Source organism: Cnephaeus nilssonii, assembly GCF_951640355.1.
Source record: "Cnephaeus nilssonii genome assembly, chromosome: 4".
NCBI classification, from domain to species: domain Eukaryota; kingdom Metazoa; phylum Chordata; class Mammalia; order Chiroptera; family Vespertilionidae; genus Cnephaeus; species Cnephaeus nilssonii.
In genome coordinates this window covers 100028287-100043755 of record NC_137075.1, presented here as the reverse complement: position 1 = coordinate 100043755, position 15469 = coordinate 100028287, and the positions used below count along the sequence as shown (strand labels likewise).

The 15469-nt window shown below is 58.7% G+C and overlaps 1 protein-coding gene and 1 pseudogene across 4 annotated transcripts in view; one reads left to right on the top strand and one right to left on the bottom strand.

Moving 5' to 3' along the window:
- The window catches only part of CCDC88C (coiled-coil domain containing 88C), a 110671-nt gene that overhangs the window by 32222 nt on the left and 62980 nt on the right, over window positions 1-15469 (top strand). For all 3 annotated transcript variants that reach the window (XM_079768111.1, XM_079768110.1, XM_079768112.1), the window contains exon 4: window positions 13855-13924. In XM_079768111.1, coding sequence (XP_079624237.1) covers window positions 13855-13924 — 70 coding nt within the window. The remainder of the gene's footprint in view (window positions 1-13854; window positions 13925-15469) is intronic.
- LOC307097890 (dCTP pyrophosphatase 1-like) overlaps window positions 1-15469 on the bottom strand; it is a 447295-nt pseudogene that overhangs the window by 388838 nt on the left and 42988 nt on the right. The window lies entirely within an intron of this gene.

Genomic DNA, 15469 nt, shown 5'->3' with positions numbered 1-15469 from the left:
CACTGCCCCCTGGTGGTCAGTGCACTCCCACACGGGGAGGGCTGCTCAGCCACAAGCTGGCTGATCCTGGCATGCCAGCGGCCCGCCTCCGTGGCAGCGCTAAGGATGTCCAACCGCTGTCAGTTAGACACCCCCCCCCCCCCCCAGGTCTCCCGGACTGCTAAAGGGCGCAGGCCGGGCTGAGGGGACACCCCCCTCCCCGAGTGCATGTTGCATGAATGTCGTGCACCGGGCCTCTGTGATTCAGGTGGATGGTGTCTTGGATGGGAGGAGGCAGGGGTGGGACTGGGGCCCCATCTAGTTAGACAGAGGTTATTGTCAAAGTCCTGGCCTTGGCTGTGGGTGCTGGGTTTGCAGGTGGTTATTACACTGTGAGAAGGAACTACATGAAAATGAGCCCTGTGTGACCACAGATGAGTGTCAGGAGCCAAGGTTTATGATTAATAATTAACCCAGTTCTGTGCACGCTAGGCCCAACGCTCCTCCCCACCCCAAGTCAGTTTTAGCTGGGGCTGCGGTGGCCCAGGGTTCACTGGGGGTGGGGTGGGGTATACTTCTCCGTAGCTGCCCTGCCCCCTGCTCCTCTCTCTGCCCGCCGCCTGCCCGTCCAGCTCAGGTCCCCCTCCGCAGTGCCTGCTGGCTGGAGTCCCCGTGGCCACCCGGGGCTGTGCGCGTCCTTAACCACTTGCTTCCTATCTGTGCACACAATCGGTGCCTTGTTACAGAGGCCGCTCCCACTAATCATCTCCACGTGTGTGTGTCTTTCTAACGAGATGGTGGTTTCCCCGAGGCCAGAGGGCGTGTTTTATCCCTCTCATGTGGCCGATTACTCCCCAGCTCCTTTTCACCCCTTCTTCCTTAATAGGAGAACCCCGGCCTCCCCGACCCCAGCTAGACTCCACCCAGGTGGGACGAGGGGGACGTAAGGGGCTGTGCTGAGGGCTGCTTCTGGAAAGCCTTCTGAAAAGGAGGTGGCAGCGTGCCTTCCTCCCCCTTCCTCCTCCTCACTGCCCGGAATGCCCAGGTCCTTGACACCCTCAGGTGGGGCGCTCATGGTCTGCCTGTCTTCTCATATCTTGAATCTTGCGTAAGTCATGATTGTCAGGTCTTCGTTACTCTCAGATCACTGTAATTCTCGGGGATGTATCGCATCACCAGCGCTGACCCCCGTGGTCCTAGCACTGTGAGTACCAATGATTGCACCACCAGTCCTGTGGCCGGACAAGGTCAGCAGGGTCTTCCATTGGCACCTGGACTCCAGGGAGCTGGCATCGGGTCCTGTGCTCCACTCACCCACAGGTGACCCGGGCAAGTCACTCCACCCCACCGAACTCCACTAATTCCGGGAGCTGGGGACCGTGCCTGGGGCACCCCAGAGCTCAGCAGCCTGGCTCATCCGCTGTTGAGGGCTGTGTGCCCTGGCTCTCATTTCTGGAGGTGTAGTTTTCACCAGGGGGCGTCTGTGTGTCTTCACGCCTGCTCAGGCAGACATCACTCATGGAGCGCGGCGCTCTGCCTCTGAGCGCAGCTCCAGCTTCCGAGTCCTTCTCAGGACGGCGCTCCACGTAGCCAGCACCAGCCACCTAGGCCTGGCACACAGGCTGGAACCCTCCGTACCCTCTGGCATCTCGGTGAGAGCTCCTGCCTCCCAGGGCTTCAGAGCGGGGCGTCTGACCCCGGGAGCTGTGTAAGCACCGGGACTGCTGGAAACGGCCGCCAGCCTCGTGCTCGGGAGGACCGCACAGCCTGTCCCAGCGGCAGCACCTTCCCATCCGCCATCGCCGCTGCCTGGAATTCCCGTATCCCACCTCTCTCCCGGCTCACACCTTTTCTCCACGGTTTGTTCGACGGTCACTTATTTCATCGGCAGGCCCTCTCTGATCGCCTGTCTGTCTTAGCCTCCTTTTCCACCACTCTCGATCGTCCTGCCCTGCTTTCTTTTTCTTCTGGGTACTCAGTCCTTCCTGGCACGTGCATACGACATATGTATAGGTTTCTGCATTTCCCCGCATCGACCACAGCATCCCCAGTGGTCAGAAACGTTTCTTGACCAAGTGGGTTTGCGCTGGCTAACGCGGGTGCACCAGGAGTACCGCCGGCCAGTTAGGGTTAAGTGGGGTGATATTAAACACTGCGATGAATTATCATTCAAAAGTCAGTGTCCTTTGTCCTCTGGAAGGGGGAAGGTGTATGTCCGAGGTCCTCAGGCCCCTGTCTCACCAGACCCTTCCTCCCTGCCGTCGGTCGGCTCAGTGTAGCCAGCGGTTGGTGAGCAACTGCTGTGAGCAGCACCCGCAGAGGCCGGGGGGCAGGGAGGGTTCAGGGGTGAGCACGCCACAGCACCTGTGGGGCACAGCGTGCCGGGGTTTGGGAGGGCAGACGAAGAAGTGGTCATTTCCAGCCAAGGGTCGTGGGTAGTTAAGGTATTGGAGGGGAGTTGCAGGGTGGAGAGCATGGCGTTAGGTGTGAGGGGGGTCAGGCCACCCACAAGCCCCTGCCCAGCCCCCAATGTGGGCAGCTGCCTTGAAGGCGATACCATCTGTTGAGATTTCACTTCCTGCTGTGAGGTTAGTCATTATAAACTTGTCGTTTCTTAATCACCCTCCTCTTCCCCTCCCCCCACCCCAGTTTTTTAACTGTGTCCTGAGTCGCCCTCCCCCGGTTTCCTGCTATTGAATAAACTCTTGGTGGTAGAAGAGCCCTCCCCAGTCTCTTTGCTCTCTAGAGGAAGCCTGGTCATTTGCTGCAAACCCCCAAGATGAGAAGGGACCAGTTTGCAGGATTTCAGTCTGCAGCTTTCGCCCTTGGGGGGGGCGGGGGGGCCCCAGAGAGGCGATAGCAGTCTGACCTCGCGCACTCGCCCACCGTGGAGCATTCGCAGTCCCCTCGGTGCTCACATGGACTTGACTGACTGCGCTTCCGCCTTTAGTGTTTCCTGAGTGCGGATTGTGTGGCTCTGCCCGCGGTTGGCATCACTCATCAACCAGGCACACCTTCCCCGGAGCCAGGACCGGCCCGTAGAGTTCCCAGCACCGCACCTGCCAGCCCTGCCCAGTCCAGGCTTTCCCCCTGAGACCAGAGGGGAAAGACCGGACGTGAGAGTGAGGAAGGGCGGCCGGGCGCTCCTGTCCAGTCCTTCCTCCTGCCTCGTCCTAGCGACCGAGAAGGAAAGGGTTTGGGGTGAGCCCAGGGTGGGAGGATTTCTGTGTTCCTGGGGAACCCAGGGTGCAGCCTCACCCTTCCTTGATGGGTGTCACTTTTTTGGACACCGTTGGCCTCCTGTGTTGGTGCGCCGCTGAGCTGTTCTGAGCTGGGACCCTGGCGGCAGGAGGCAGGCGTGTGTGTGCTCTCCGGGCGTCGCCTGGAACAGCCCCACTAGGGCCGCATGCCCGGCGCTCGGCGTGGTCTCCGTAGGCGAGGGGTGACGCCTGCCCACCCGGCCCCTGCGGACGGAGCCCACGGTTTGAAGCTGAGCCCCAGCAGCAACAGGCTGGGGTGGACCTGCACAGGGCACCCCAGAGCCCTGCTGCCACCTGAGCCAGGGTTTCTGGTCCTTCATCCTGGACTGCAGGGGGCAGGAGGACTCCTGCACTGTGTGGGGTCCTGAGCTGGGGGAGGGCCTTCTGCTTTTTCCTTTGCCTTTGTTGCCACCTCTCCCTGCCACCTTCACGACCCTGTGTACACACACACACACACACACACACACACACACACCACCTGGCGGGCACCTGCTCCTCTCTGTTCCCATTTCAGCGCAGCACCACCTCCTGGAAGCCCTTCTGGATTAGTCCCTGCCATGTGCTCCCGTTATCCCCTGGCTCAGAGGTCTCACATCCCCTTCGTTAGGGCACCGGACTTGCCAGCGGGTCTGTCTGTTCCCAGGCTTTGAGGACAAGGCCCAGCCCCATGCACACATCCTGGGCACCCTCGCTGCTTCCTGTCAGTTTTGTTCGGTTTGTCTGTCTGCATTTCCTGGGTTTGAGGACAGAGGTCTTGTCTGCTTACACCCCCACCTCCCACCCGCACACCACCTGCCCCACAGGTGGTGCCCAGGAGATACAGTGGTGTAAATAGGAGAATGAAAGGCTGCCCGCTGTTCTCTCTGCCCCCAGCCTCCTGCCCTGGGGAGATGGCTTTGGAGGCCTGGCTGACTCCGGGGCCTTGGTGATGGGGGTGGAGGCTGGCTTCCCTGCCTGCCTTTCCCTGCCCTCACAGGTCCCGGCAGGCTGCCACCCAAAGCTGGAGGCTCCCTGGCACACTATGCCACTCCGACATGCCCCCCGGGGGGGAGGGAGCTGGTTACAGCACTGTGAGGCAGAGGGTATGCATGCTGAGGGCGGGGCGGGGGAGGAGGTGTTCCTGCCTGTAGGCCTGGGATGAGTGGTGGGGTGGACAGAGGGGGCCACAGTGGCTCTCTCTATGCCGTGTTACCCCAGCCCAGCTACCTGCTGACACGGAAAGGCCACGCCTGCCCCATGGAGCTCCGTGGCCATGCCCAGGGCAGAAGGTACCCGGGGGAGGCAGCCTGGAGCCACACACCTGACGAGGGTGCCGGGGAGCGGTGTGGGTCCCGTGGACCAGGTGGCGGTGGTGGGCCCTGCCTGCTGTGAGCCCTGCACTGTAGGTCCACCTGTAGGTCCACCTTGGCCCCGTGTGCCCTCCCCCCTGCACCTCTGGCTGGTGGGTGGTGCCGGCCACTCAGCCCTGCCGCTTCCCCGCTTCCCGTGCCTGCCCATCAGCAACACTGTTGACTTTTCCAAGAAGCTCAAAGAAAAGGGCTTTACAGCTGCCGGTTCAAAGTGTTAGATTCCTCACGACCATAAAACAGGGTTCCTCACATCAACACCAGCCACAGAGGATGCTGTTTGAGTGGGCAGGAGGGGACAGGGCGCCCCAGAGCCACCACACACACACCCTCCTCCCCTCCCCCTCACCTGCCCCCCCTCTCAGTACTGAAGTGTGAGGACAGGTCCACGCCTCTCCCCATCCCTGGCCTCCTGGCCTGATCCTCTCAGTCCTTCCTCACCCTCCCCCAAAGCCCCCACCGGAGGGTGGCCCTGGCCGTAGGAGGCCCTCAGTGGCCACGGTGAATGGAAGTGAGTCCCAGGAGAGCTGGGTGTCTGGACCTGATCTAGACGGGAGGCTGTGCCCTCATGATTTCCTTCTCCGGGCCCCAGTCTCCCTGCTCTGTGGAGAATCCGTAAGGCTCTTCTGGTCTTAAATGCCGATTCTCATGCCCCCTGCTGTCGGCTGTATCTGTGCGCAGGGGTGTGCATTCACCTGTAGGGCCATCTCGGCCCCGTGTGCCCTCCCCCTGCACCTGGGGCTGTGAGGGCACCTGCTGAAGCTCATTCCCAGCGCCCAGCTTTGGCTGCCGGTGGGCAGGCTCGGCTGTACTGTGTACGATGGCTCCTGCAGCACCATGTATGGGCAGGAGTTCTCCTCAGAGGAGATGACAGCAGCGCCCGCCCCTGCTTCCGGGGCTGCCCCACACCTCCCGTGGTGCAGGCGCTCAGAACACGCGCTTGCTAGCATCAGAGGAGTCGGCTGCACCCACAGAGCAACCCCAGGCGTCACACCAGCCCTCGAGGGAGGGTGGCAGGCGCTCATGGGGACACTGAGGTGTCCCCCAGTCCCGCCGTGTTGGGTTTCCCCCGGGTTCTTCCAGGGCGCGTGGGCACTCGCCTGTTTTCAGAGTTGGCTGCTCTGTGTCAGTCAAGATCTGCTGTGCTCCTCCGTGCCAGCCCTGTGTCCCCGTTTCCAGCCTCCCCCTTCTTAAAGGGCCCATCCTTAGAGATAGTCTTCGTCCCTTTACACATGAGGGGGTGGCTCAGAGTGGGATGGCTCAGAATGGGATGGCGACTGGCCCGAGGTCACACAGCAAGCAGCTTTGCCCTCCCGTGGTGGTGTGTGGTGGCTGGCGTGGTGGTGTGTGGTGGCTGGCGTGGTGGTGTGTGGTGGCTGGCGTGGTGGTGTGTGGTGGCTGGCGTGGTGGTGTGTGGTGGCTGGCGTGGTGGTGTGTGGTGGCTGGCGTGGTGGTATGTGGTGGCTGGCGTGGTGGTGTGTGGTGGCTGGCGTGGTGGTATGTGGTGGCTGGCGTGGTGGTGTGTGGTGGCTGGCGTGGTGGTATGTGGTGGCTGGCGTGGTGGTGTGTGGTGGCTGGCGTGGTGGTGTGTGGTGGCTGGCGTGGTGGTGTGTGGTGGCTGGCGTGGTGGTGTGTGGTGGCTGGCGTGGTGGTATGTGGTGGCTGGCGTGGTGGTGTGTGGTGGCTGGCGTGGTGGTATGTGGTGGCTGGCGTGGTGGTGTGTGGTGGCTGGCGTGGTGGTATGTGGTGGCTGGCGTGGTGGTGTGTGGTGGCTGGCGTGGTGGTATGTGGTGGCTGGCGTGGTGGTGTGTGGTGGCTGGCGTGGTGGTGTGTGGTGGCTGGCGTGGTGGTATGTGGTGGCTGGCGTGGTGGTGTGTGGTGGCTGGCGTTAAGAGTTTCCAGGTGCTCCTTCCCACAGATCTCCTCCTCCTCCATCACCTCAAAGGAAATACTTGCTTTCCTTTCTGCGGACAAAGAATGGGTTGGGTTTGTTTCTGTGAACACAGCTCTGAGGACCTGCAGGGAGAGAAGTGGTCCCCGGAGGGGGTTTTCTGATGATGCGGCAACTGCTGACGGCCTGAGTTGGTGGCCTTAGATCGCTGGGTCCTCGGATGCTGTGTGGCCTAGTTAGGGAGTCAGTGCTCCTGGGCTCGGCGAGGCTCGAGCAGGTTCCAGGCCCTGGGGACCCCAGATTAATTGAGACACGGTGGACCAGATGGCTCCGGTCTCTCGGCAGCTCCCCGCGACAGCCTCTTAACACGAAAGCACTTCATTACCCGCTCGTTTCGCCAGGGCCCTGCCCCGGTGCAGGGGGGGATGCGCGTCAGCCGCAGCCCTTGTCCCGCGGGCCCGGCTGCGAACAGACGGCCGAGGATAAATCCTCAGGCTCACATCCCCGCTCGGCAGCTAAATTAGAAAATTGTGCTCTTAGCGGAATTTGCTGTGGCGCTTGGTTTGGGGGTCAAGTCTCCGTTGTACTCAGATGGGGTGACACGGTGGGAGGCGTGATCGGTGGGCGGGGGCAGCAGGCTGTAACTCACGAGTCACTGGGAGCTGGGAGGCCGATTGGCCGTAGGAAGTGCCTGGGTTTGGCCATCCAGAGGCCGGTGTGTACGGGGACAGCTCTCCAGCCTGGCGTGTCCGACCCTGGCCTTGCGCTGGGTCCTGCCATCAAACCCCGTCACCAGCGTTGTGCTGCGGTTCCCTCAGATGGGAAATCCTAGCCACCGTCTCCGGACCTCCTCACGCGTGTCGGGCTGAGCGTAGAGATGGGACCGTGTCTGTGGTCGGGAGTGTGTGCCACGGCCGGGCGGTCGGGCAGTTTCTGTTTGGGCCGAGGAGTTGTGGCAGGGCGCTCAGGAGCCCTCCTGGCCAAATCCGGTGGGGGGTGTGGAGTGTGTCACCTGGAGGGGGGCTGGGTGATGCATGGGCATACGCCCCAGGATGCGTGCAGGGGCCCTGACTTCCCGGGTCTCTCTGTGGGTGCCCTGTGGTGTCTCAGACTTTCAGCAGCCCAGGGGCTTCTCCCCTCAGCGAGGGAGGGACCGTGTGCGCGGGGTGGGGTCATCATGTCATCGCTGTGAGGTGAGAGGTCTCCTCCTCACGCAGGGCCCGGGACCGTTCCTGTCTGAGTCACGTCTGCAGTTCAGGAGTGGAAATTAACCTCCTTTGAATCCTGGGCTCAGTTGGAAGCATGGTGTAGTCCAACCAGCATCACAAACCCTCTCTGGGGCGTTTTTAACTTGCGCTAACGTCTCCGGGCTGTGGCATCTTCAGGCTTCTGCCCGGCGGCCGATGTGCCAGGCTGCGAGGCATTGCCGTCCGGGTCGGGGGCAGAGCAGCTGGTTTTCATGACTTGATTCCCTCGGTCGTGTATGTGTGTGAGAGAAGACGTCTCTTCCAAAATAGGACATTTATTTTTCAAAAACTTAATGTAAACTTTGAGGAATATTTTCTGATCAGTCTAATCTCATCAACTGTCACTGTTAGCAGCTCTTTGCTGCCTCTGAGTGGGAAGTTACCTGACACGGCAGAATGTAAAAGTGCCGTGAGGTGGGCAGATAGGCATTGGTGTTGAGAGGAAAGGAGATCATGTGATGAAGGGCTTCAGGGTGGCTGCGTGGAGGAGGTGGCTCATGCACGTCCCAGCTCTCGCCTTGACCTGTCGGACTCCTCAGCTACCACCTCTCCGGGAAGCCCTGGACTTCCTGGGCAGAGTTGGGTCGCGCTCCTTGCTGTGCCGCTCTGACACCTGTTCTGTGCTGGGATCGCGTGCCGGCGGCCTTCCCGGCCAGGCTGAGAGCTCGCAGCTCACGGATGCTGTGCGGGTGCGGGGGGGGGGGGGGGGCACACTCCAACCTGAGGCCATCGTGTTTCTGATTCTCAGTTGTGACTCTGAGAACGTGGCCGGGCGCCTTGTGTGTCTGTGGCTGTGTGGAAGGCTCGTGGTGTTGTCCGGACCACCTTGATCTCCTTGGCAACCGCGAGCATCACCTTCCATCTGGCTGACTCTGCCGGGTGTTTGCCTTCACTTTTCTGGGAGTTCCCTCTCATTTACTCTGCACTAGCAGCTCCTATTCACACCCCCACGGAGGGTCATTCCCTGGGCCTAAACTCTGGCCTTTAGCAGCATTTATTATTCCTTCCCAGCAAAAAATGTCAAGAGATAACATTCCATTTCATTTAGGGGGAGAAAAAGTTTCTCCCCGTTTCTTGATGAAATCATTGTTCTTAACCCAACAATCCCAGTGTTTGGAATGGAAACGAGATAACCTTTGCCGGGCATACACACGGAAGTGTTTACACCCTGCAGCTTTAACAGGACCTGGCGTTTCTTCCACCAGCGGAGAAAACGACCTTTCTTGTGAGCAGGCGCAGGGGTCAGCATGGGCCCTGGCAGGACTTGAAAGCCTTTTCAGTCCGGCCCCTGCATTGCCTTAGGTGGCGGGTGGCGCCGGGACCCCCAAGCCTCTGTCTCAAGTGGCTGGTGCTCTGGGAACCCTTCCCCCCAGCCTCCTGCCGTAGCCCCTTGTGCAGGGCCCAGGGGAACAAGCACCTGGCATCATGGGCACAGGGAAGCCGTGGACCTGGGTGCCCGTCTCGTTTGCTGTGGGTGGCAGAGAGGTCCCCTCCCCTGCGACCCCTGGGTTGTTGTCAGGTGTGTGTTTTGCGTGTAACCAGGTGCCTGTGGAGTCTGCTCCTCGCCCTCCCTCCCGCACTGTCCTCCTGTCCCTAGCAGAGCTCCATCGCCTACAAAGCCTGGAATGGGGCGCCCCGCCGTGTCCTGCACTCTCCCCACCGGGTACTTGTCACGAGACCATTCTAGTGGGAAGGGGGTGTCTTCCTGCCACTCACCTTCCTGGTTCTGTTCTTAGACCTTCTCTCCCCGGGTGACTCCTGAGAGCCAGTGCCCCAGGCCTGGAGACTGCCCCCCCCCCCCCCCCCCCCCCCCCCCGCACTCCCCATTCACCCTCGGTTGCCTTCAGGGCTCCAGATCAGGGAGCTGGGAATCTGATGGTGGCCGGCTGGCTGGGCTTGCTGACACCTCTGCTGACACAGCTGCAGCTCTGGGACCCGCCAGCTGGGGTGACAGACGCTTCCTGGGGAGTGTCCCGGCCTGACCCATCCCTCCCTGGCACGTGGAGGGCCTTGTTTTTAGTGACAGCCCCAGGGGAGCCACTGGAACGGATAAGGTCCTAGATTTAGATTTGCAGCCTGGGTGGTGTACATTACAGGCACTTTCCAGCCCCCTGCTGCTGAGAATCCAGACACACCCACCCTCCTCGGGTCCGTTTGTGTGACTTTTCCTTTGATTCGCGTAAAGCCGTTCCCGGCGGGATCAATGCCGTTAGTCGGGTTCCATTCGTGAACAGGAGAACCTGGGGTCCCCCAGCATCTTGGATTAGGATCCGAGAGCAAACCTGGTGAAAGTCCACCCTGGCTCGCAGATGTTAGCTCCCCGCACCCTCTGTGGGGAGGGGCCCTCTCCAGGAAGGCCGAACTTCAAGCCCAACTCTTCTCTCCTGCCTGAGCCAGGCCACAAGGACCGGGTGACAAGACGGAGGCTGCATGGAGGCCTGTGTGCACCCTCGTCCCTGCCTGGGGATGTGACAGTGCCTTTGTGAAGGCCTAGGTGGGCCTAGGAGGTGCCCGCTTTGGCGAGTGTTCAAGCACACCTCTGGGCTTGCGCTCTCCCGCCTTGCTCAGCCCCACCCATGCCAGCCGGTTTGTGACCAGGTGCCCGCTGAGCAGGCCAGAGTCAGCTGCCGCCTCCACAGTGGCTTTCTGTTCCCAGTGCCAGGCGGGAGGGCCCACTCGTCAGCAACCTCCTCACGTCCCCGCTAGATGGAGGGCCTGGCTGGTTGCCCTGGAGCCCTGCCACCCCAAGGGGACCCGTTGGCTAGGCTTTCCTCAGGGACTGATGGCCACCAGGTCCCCTCGGCATGGGTGTTGGGGTGCATGACACCACTAGCCACATGTGGCTGTCGGGATCTCCCGATGCGGCTAGTGTGACCGAGGCCTTTGTCATTTAAATTTAAGAAGCGGTGCTCGATTCAGTTCACGGGACACTTTTCAGTGTGTTTGGAAGGACTTGGGTATGCGAAGCCACTTCCCAGATCAAATGTCTCCAAGGAAAATGTAGTGTCCGAGTTGAGATGTGCCGTGAGTATAAACTACACGCTGGGTTTCAAAGACTCAGTGTGAAGCAAGAATGTGAAATATTCACGACTTCCTGCCGATTGTGTGGTGAAGTGGTAATACTTGGGGCATATTGGCTTAATTAAAGTATATTATTAGAGTATTTTCACCCATTTCTTTCTACTTTTTGAGGGGAGCAACTGGATCATTTGAAATTACTGTCTCGCATCATATTTCTACTGCCCTCGACACTCACACCCCTGAGCCTGCTCTTGCTGGAAATGTGTGTGGTGGTCCCGTAGGGGATCAGTTAATTGCTCTGGAGTGGTTTGGGCCACAGGATTAGACCTGAAGAGACTCATGCTGTTTTGAAAGGAACAAATTTTTTAAAAACACACAAAACATAGTTTGCTCATAAAACATAACTTTTTTTTTTTACAATTTACTTTCAGTTTTATTTTAAGTATTGTAAACATTACTTCTTAACTGCACATGTGACACATATTTCTTGGGCAAAATTAGCAAGTACTGATGAGACGGTGTTAAACACACCTGGGCTGTCTAGCAGTGCTTCCAGCCGGCTTTTGCTTAGGTCCGTGGTCGGCAAACCGCGGCTCGCGAGCCACATGCGGCTCTTTGGCCCCTTGAGTGTGGCTCTTCCACAAAATACCACGGCCTGGGCGAGTCTATTTTGAAGAAGTGGCATTAGAAGAAGTTTAAGTTTAAAAAATGTGGCTCTCAAAAGAAATTTCAATCGTACTGTTGATATCTGGCTCTGCTGACTAATGAGTTTGCCGACCGCTGGCTTCGGCCATTGTATCGCAGAGATGCCGCTGTGCACTATTGCAGCGACCTGCCGGTGCGCACCCACCTGTGCCTCCGTTAGAGACCTGTGCCCTGAGAGCGCCCTGAGCACGGGTGGGGCTGCTGCGCCACACACGTGGGCGGCGGCAGAGGGAAACCAGCCGAGACCAGGAGGGACTGAAGACGGCGGCGGGGCGGTGGTAACAAGTGGGTCTTCCGGAAGTTGGGCTGAGCGCCGAGCTGTGGGTGAAGGCGGGGCAGAGCCTCCCGGACTCGGGGCTCACCTGGTGGGAGTCCTCCCTCGTGCTGGCTGAGCCGCTGGGACGTGGATTCTGCAGGTTCAGAGTGGACTTGGAATCCTTTGGTGAGCCATGCACTTGAGAGACAGTTTTCTCACGTTGAATTTTCCCAAGGCCTGAAGGAGGGCTGAGGCTGCTACACAGCTCAGACTCCTGTCCAGCCCAGGTATTCACCCACTGACGTGTTTAAGAAAACAGTAGCCATCTCTGATGTGCCATGTGACCCCAGGTAGTAAAGAAAAACTTTCTCCAACGCCAAGTGGAGAGGGGCCCGGTGTGTTGGGAGTGGGGTACACCTCATGTTTTAGCATCCCTTCCCCCCCCAGTTTCTGGTGTGGACAGGAGCCACAGAAAGATGATAAGAAGGGAGGATAAAGTCCGTGCATTTGCTGTTTGACGGCGCTGGCATCTCCCGGCCTGCGTGCCCAGGCCACCGTTCTAGCCTGATGATTCAGAGCGAGACTTCTGGGGTGTCCTGCTGGGCTGATTGTGTAATCGTCCCCCCTTACTTTATCGGCGCTAGCTGGCAAGGTACTGAAGGCAGAGCTTCAGCAAGTTACACAATCGAGTGAGTCCTGAAAAAAGTTGGAAACATTTTAAAAAGGCATGAGAAGAGCTTTTGTTGGTGAAGAGTTTCTATAGCGACCACTTTTTTTGTGTGTGGCAATTTTATTATTTATTTACTTATTTACTTATTTATTTTATTGTTTAAAGTATTACAACTAGTAGTACACATGTCTCCTTTTTCTCCCATTGACCTGCCCCCGGTCTCCCCCCTACCCTCCGGCGACCACTTTTGTAAGGCCAAGACCACTTATGAAACTACCCCCTTACTTGCCTTCTGTAAAATTAGGTTTCTCTCTCCTGATTTGTAAGCAGCAAGGCCCATCTGGACAGGGAAGACGACCTGCCCTGGAGGCGCTCTGGGGACGCAGTGGTGGCCAGGGTGCAAGCGGCACACTCCTAGGAGGGCTCATCAGAGGCACCCGACACGGGCGTGACTGATGGCCGGTGCCGGGCCGGCTTTCAAAGACCCTCGGTGTGAGGGCCAGAAGGCAGCTCATTTCCCGCGCCACCTCTCTGACGGCGCCGATTAGCTGTGATTTATCCCTCTCCCTGGGAAGCCGCTGCTGTCAGCCGGAGGCTCCGCATTTACCACGTGTGCCGGAGACCTGGCGCACGCAGCATCCTGAGCCATCAGTTACAGACCCCGCAGCAGCTCTTTAGTGTTCACTCTGTGTTTTTAATTGCACGAGCAAACCATGCCATAAAAATAAAGCCGTCTTTTTCTTTTTAATATATTTTATTGATTTTTTTACAGAGAGGAAGGGAGAGAGTAAGAGAGTTAGAAACATCAATCAGCTGCCTCCTGCACACCCCCTCCTGGGGATGTGCCCACAACCAAGGTACGTGCCCTTGACCGGAATCAAATCTGGGACCCTTCAGTCCACAGGCTGACGCTCTATCCACTGAGCCAAACGGGTTAGGGCAGTAGTCGGCAAACTCATTAGTCCACAGAGCCAAATACCAACAGTACAACGATTGAAATTTCTTTTGAGAGCCAAATTGTTTAAACTTAAACTTCTTCTAACGCCACTTCTTCAAAACAGACTCGCCCAGGCCCTGGTATTTTGTGGAAGAGCCACACTCAAGGGGCCAAAGACCCGCATGTGGCTCGGGAGCTGCACTTTGCCGACCACTGGGTTAGGGCAATAAAGCCATCTTTTAAGAAGACTCTCACCCCTGATCCTGCTGTCCTGCCATGTACCGTATCTTCTCCCCCAGGTCTCTGTATGTGTGCAGACATAATGTTCATGTAGTTATGATCAGGGCAGAAGTACAGCTAGCGTTGACGTCTCACGTTTGTTTATACCCTAACTGTTCCTTCCTGTTCCATCGTAGCATGTTCATAGTTACCTTGTAGTGGCTCCACACACACCCAGTCACTTGATAAGCTCTCGTTTGGGTCATCATTCTTTGTTTTTGTTTCCTGTTCTTAATGGTGTCTTTTCCTCTTTGTTCCTGCAGGAGGTTCTGCAGCAGCTGATCGTCATGAACTTGCCCAATGTTTTGATGATTGGCAAAGACCCGCTGTCTGGTGAGTGAAAGCCGCCCCCCGGGTGCTTGGCCCGTGCCAGTGGCTCTGGGCAGCTGTTGGACACAGAGCTCTGGCTGCCGGCTCGGAGCCAGCATGGTGAAAACACGTGACCAATTCGGTGACATTTTGAAGGGTGGGTTTATTACCCTGAGGCATGAAGCCAAGAGCACATTTCTTCCTTAAGAACGAATCCTTGCGACCCCTCACGTACGAGTGCAGAGGCAGGCAAGGCCACTGCTTCGGTGGGCTCAGGGGCCGGGGTTGTATGGTGGCCTGGTGGGGGCTGGGGGGAGGGGGCGGGATCTCTCCTCGGTAAATGTGGAATCCATGACACCGTAGTGGTGCGGGTACCTTTTGGGAAGAAAGTTAGAATCTGTTGAGGGCCCTGGCTGGTTTGGCTCGGTAGATGGAGCGTCGGCCTGCGGACTGAAAGGTCCCAGGTTTGATTCCTGTCAGGGGCACATGCCCGGGTTGTGGGCTCCATCCCCAGTAGGGGGCGTGCAGGAGGCAGCTGATCAATGATTCTCTCTCATCATTGATGTTTCTATCTCTCTCTCTCTCCCTTCCTCTCTGAAATCAATAAAAACATTTAAAAAAAAAAAAAAGAGTCTGTTGAGGGAACTCACATCTCTCCCTCAGGGATCCTGTGATGCTCTTTGAGTCCGTGGTAGGTCTCACCACTGCACCTGAGGCCCGAGAGGGCAAGCGTTCCGAGTCCCAGCCTCGGACACTGGCCGTGACCTTGACAGACCGAATGAAATGGCTCCTGGACATCTTCCGGAAAGCCGGAGCTTAATGCGCACTCGTCAGGGAGCTCCCGCACCCTGGCTCCCGGCCATCAGCTCACAGGCCCCAGGGACAGACGTCTCGCCGTCAGGGGCTTCCTGTGTTCCCGTGGAGACCTCGCTGGGGTTCTGGGGCCTCCAGGGGTAGGCCAGGGCGTGCAGGAAGGTCCGCCACGTGAGAGGCTTTACAGAAGGGGAATGAGCTGCCCTCTGTGGCCAGCTCCTCCTCCTGCTCTCACCGAGGCTGGCCTTCCTTGCTCCTGACAGTGTGACAGCAGCGAGAGTTGCCATGAGAGGGGAGGGGGAGGGCGCCCAGTGGCCAGCCAAGGACGCTGCTCAGGGAGGAGCCGCTCTTGGTTAGTGTCCGAGCCGGAGACCAGCAGCAGCCGCTTCGGGGGCACCGGGCCAGGTGTGGCTGAGCAGGATTCCTGTTGCAGGGGGAGGGGTTCCTCCTGAGCCCGCTGGCTGGAGTGTCTGCCCTTTGTCTGCATGTGCGAAAAGGAAGAGGTTTTGGTGACCTCCGGTTAGTCCTCTGCTCGGCTGGCCCAGGAGCCTCACACCCTTGCACGTTGGCTTTGCTCCCGGCCGTGCACACCCTTCCCCTCCTCCCGCTCCGCCGATGGGCCATTTGTTTCCTGGCTTTATTTCGTGGTTCCCCCAGATGCAGCCCATCCCAGCCGCTGAACCGGGGCCTCTCGTGGTGTCTGTAGTAACTTCATGAAAGTCGGGGTCTGCTTTGCTGAGCAGAACTGTTGGCTCT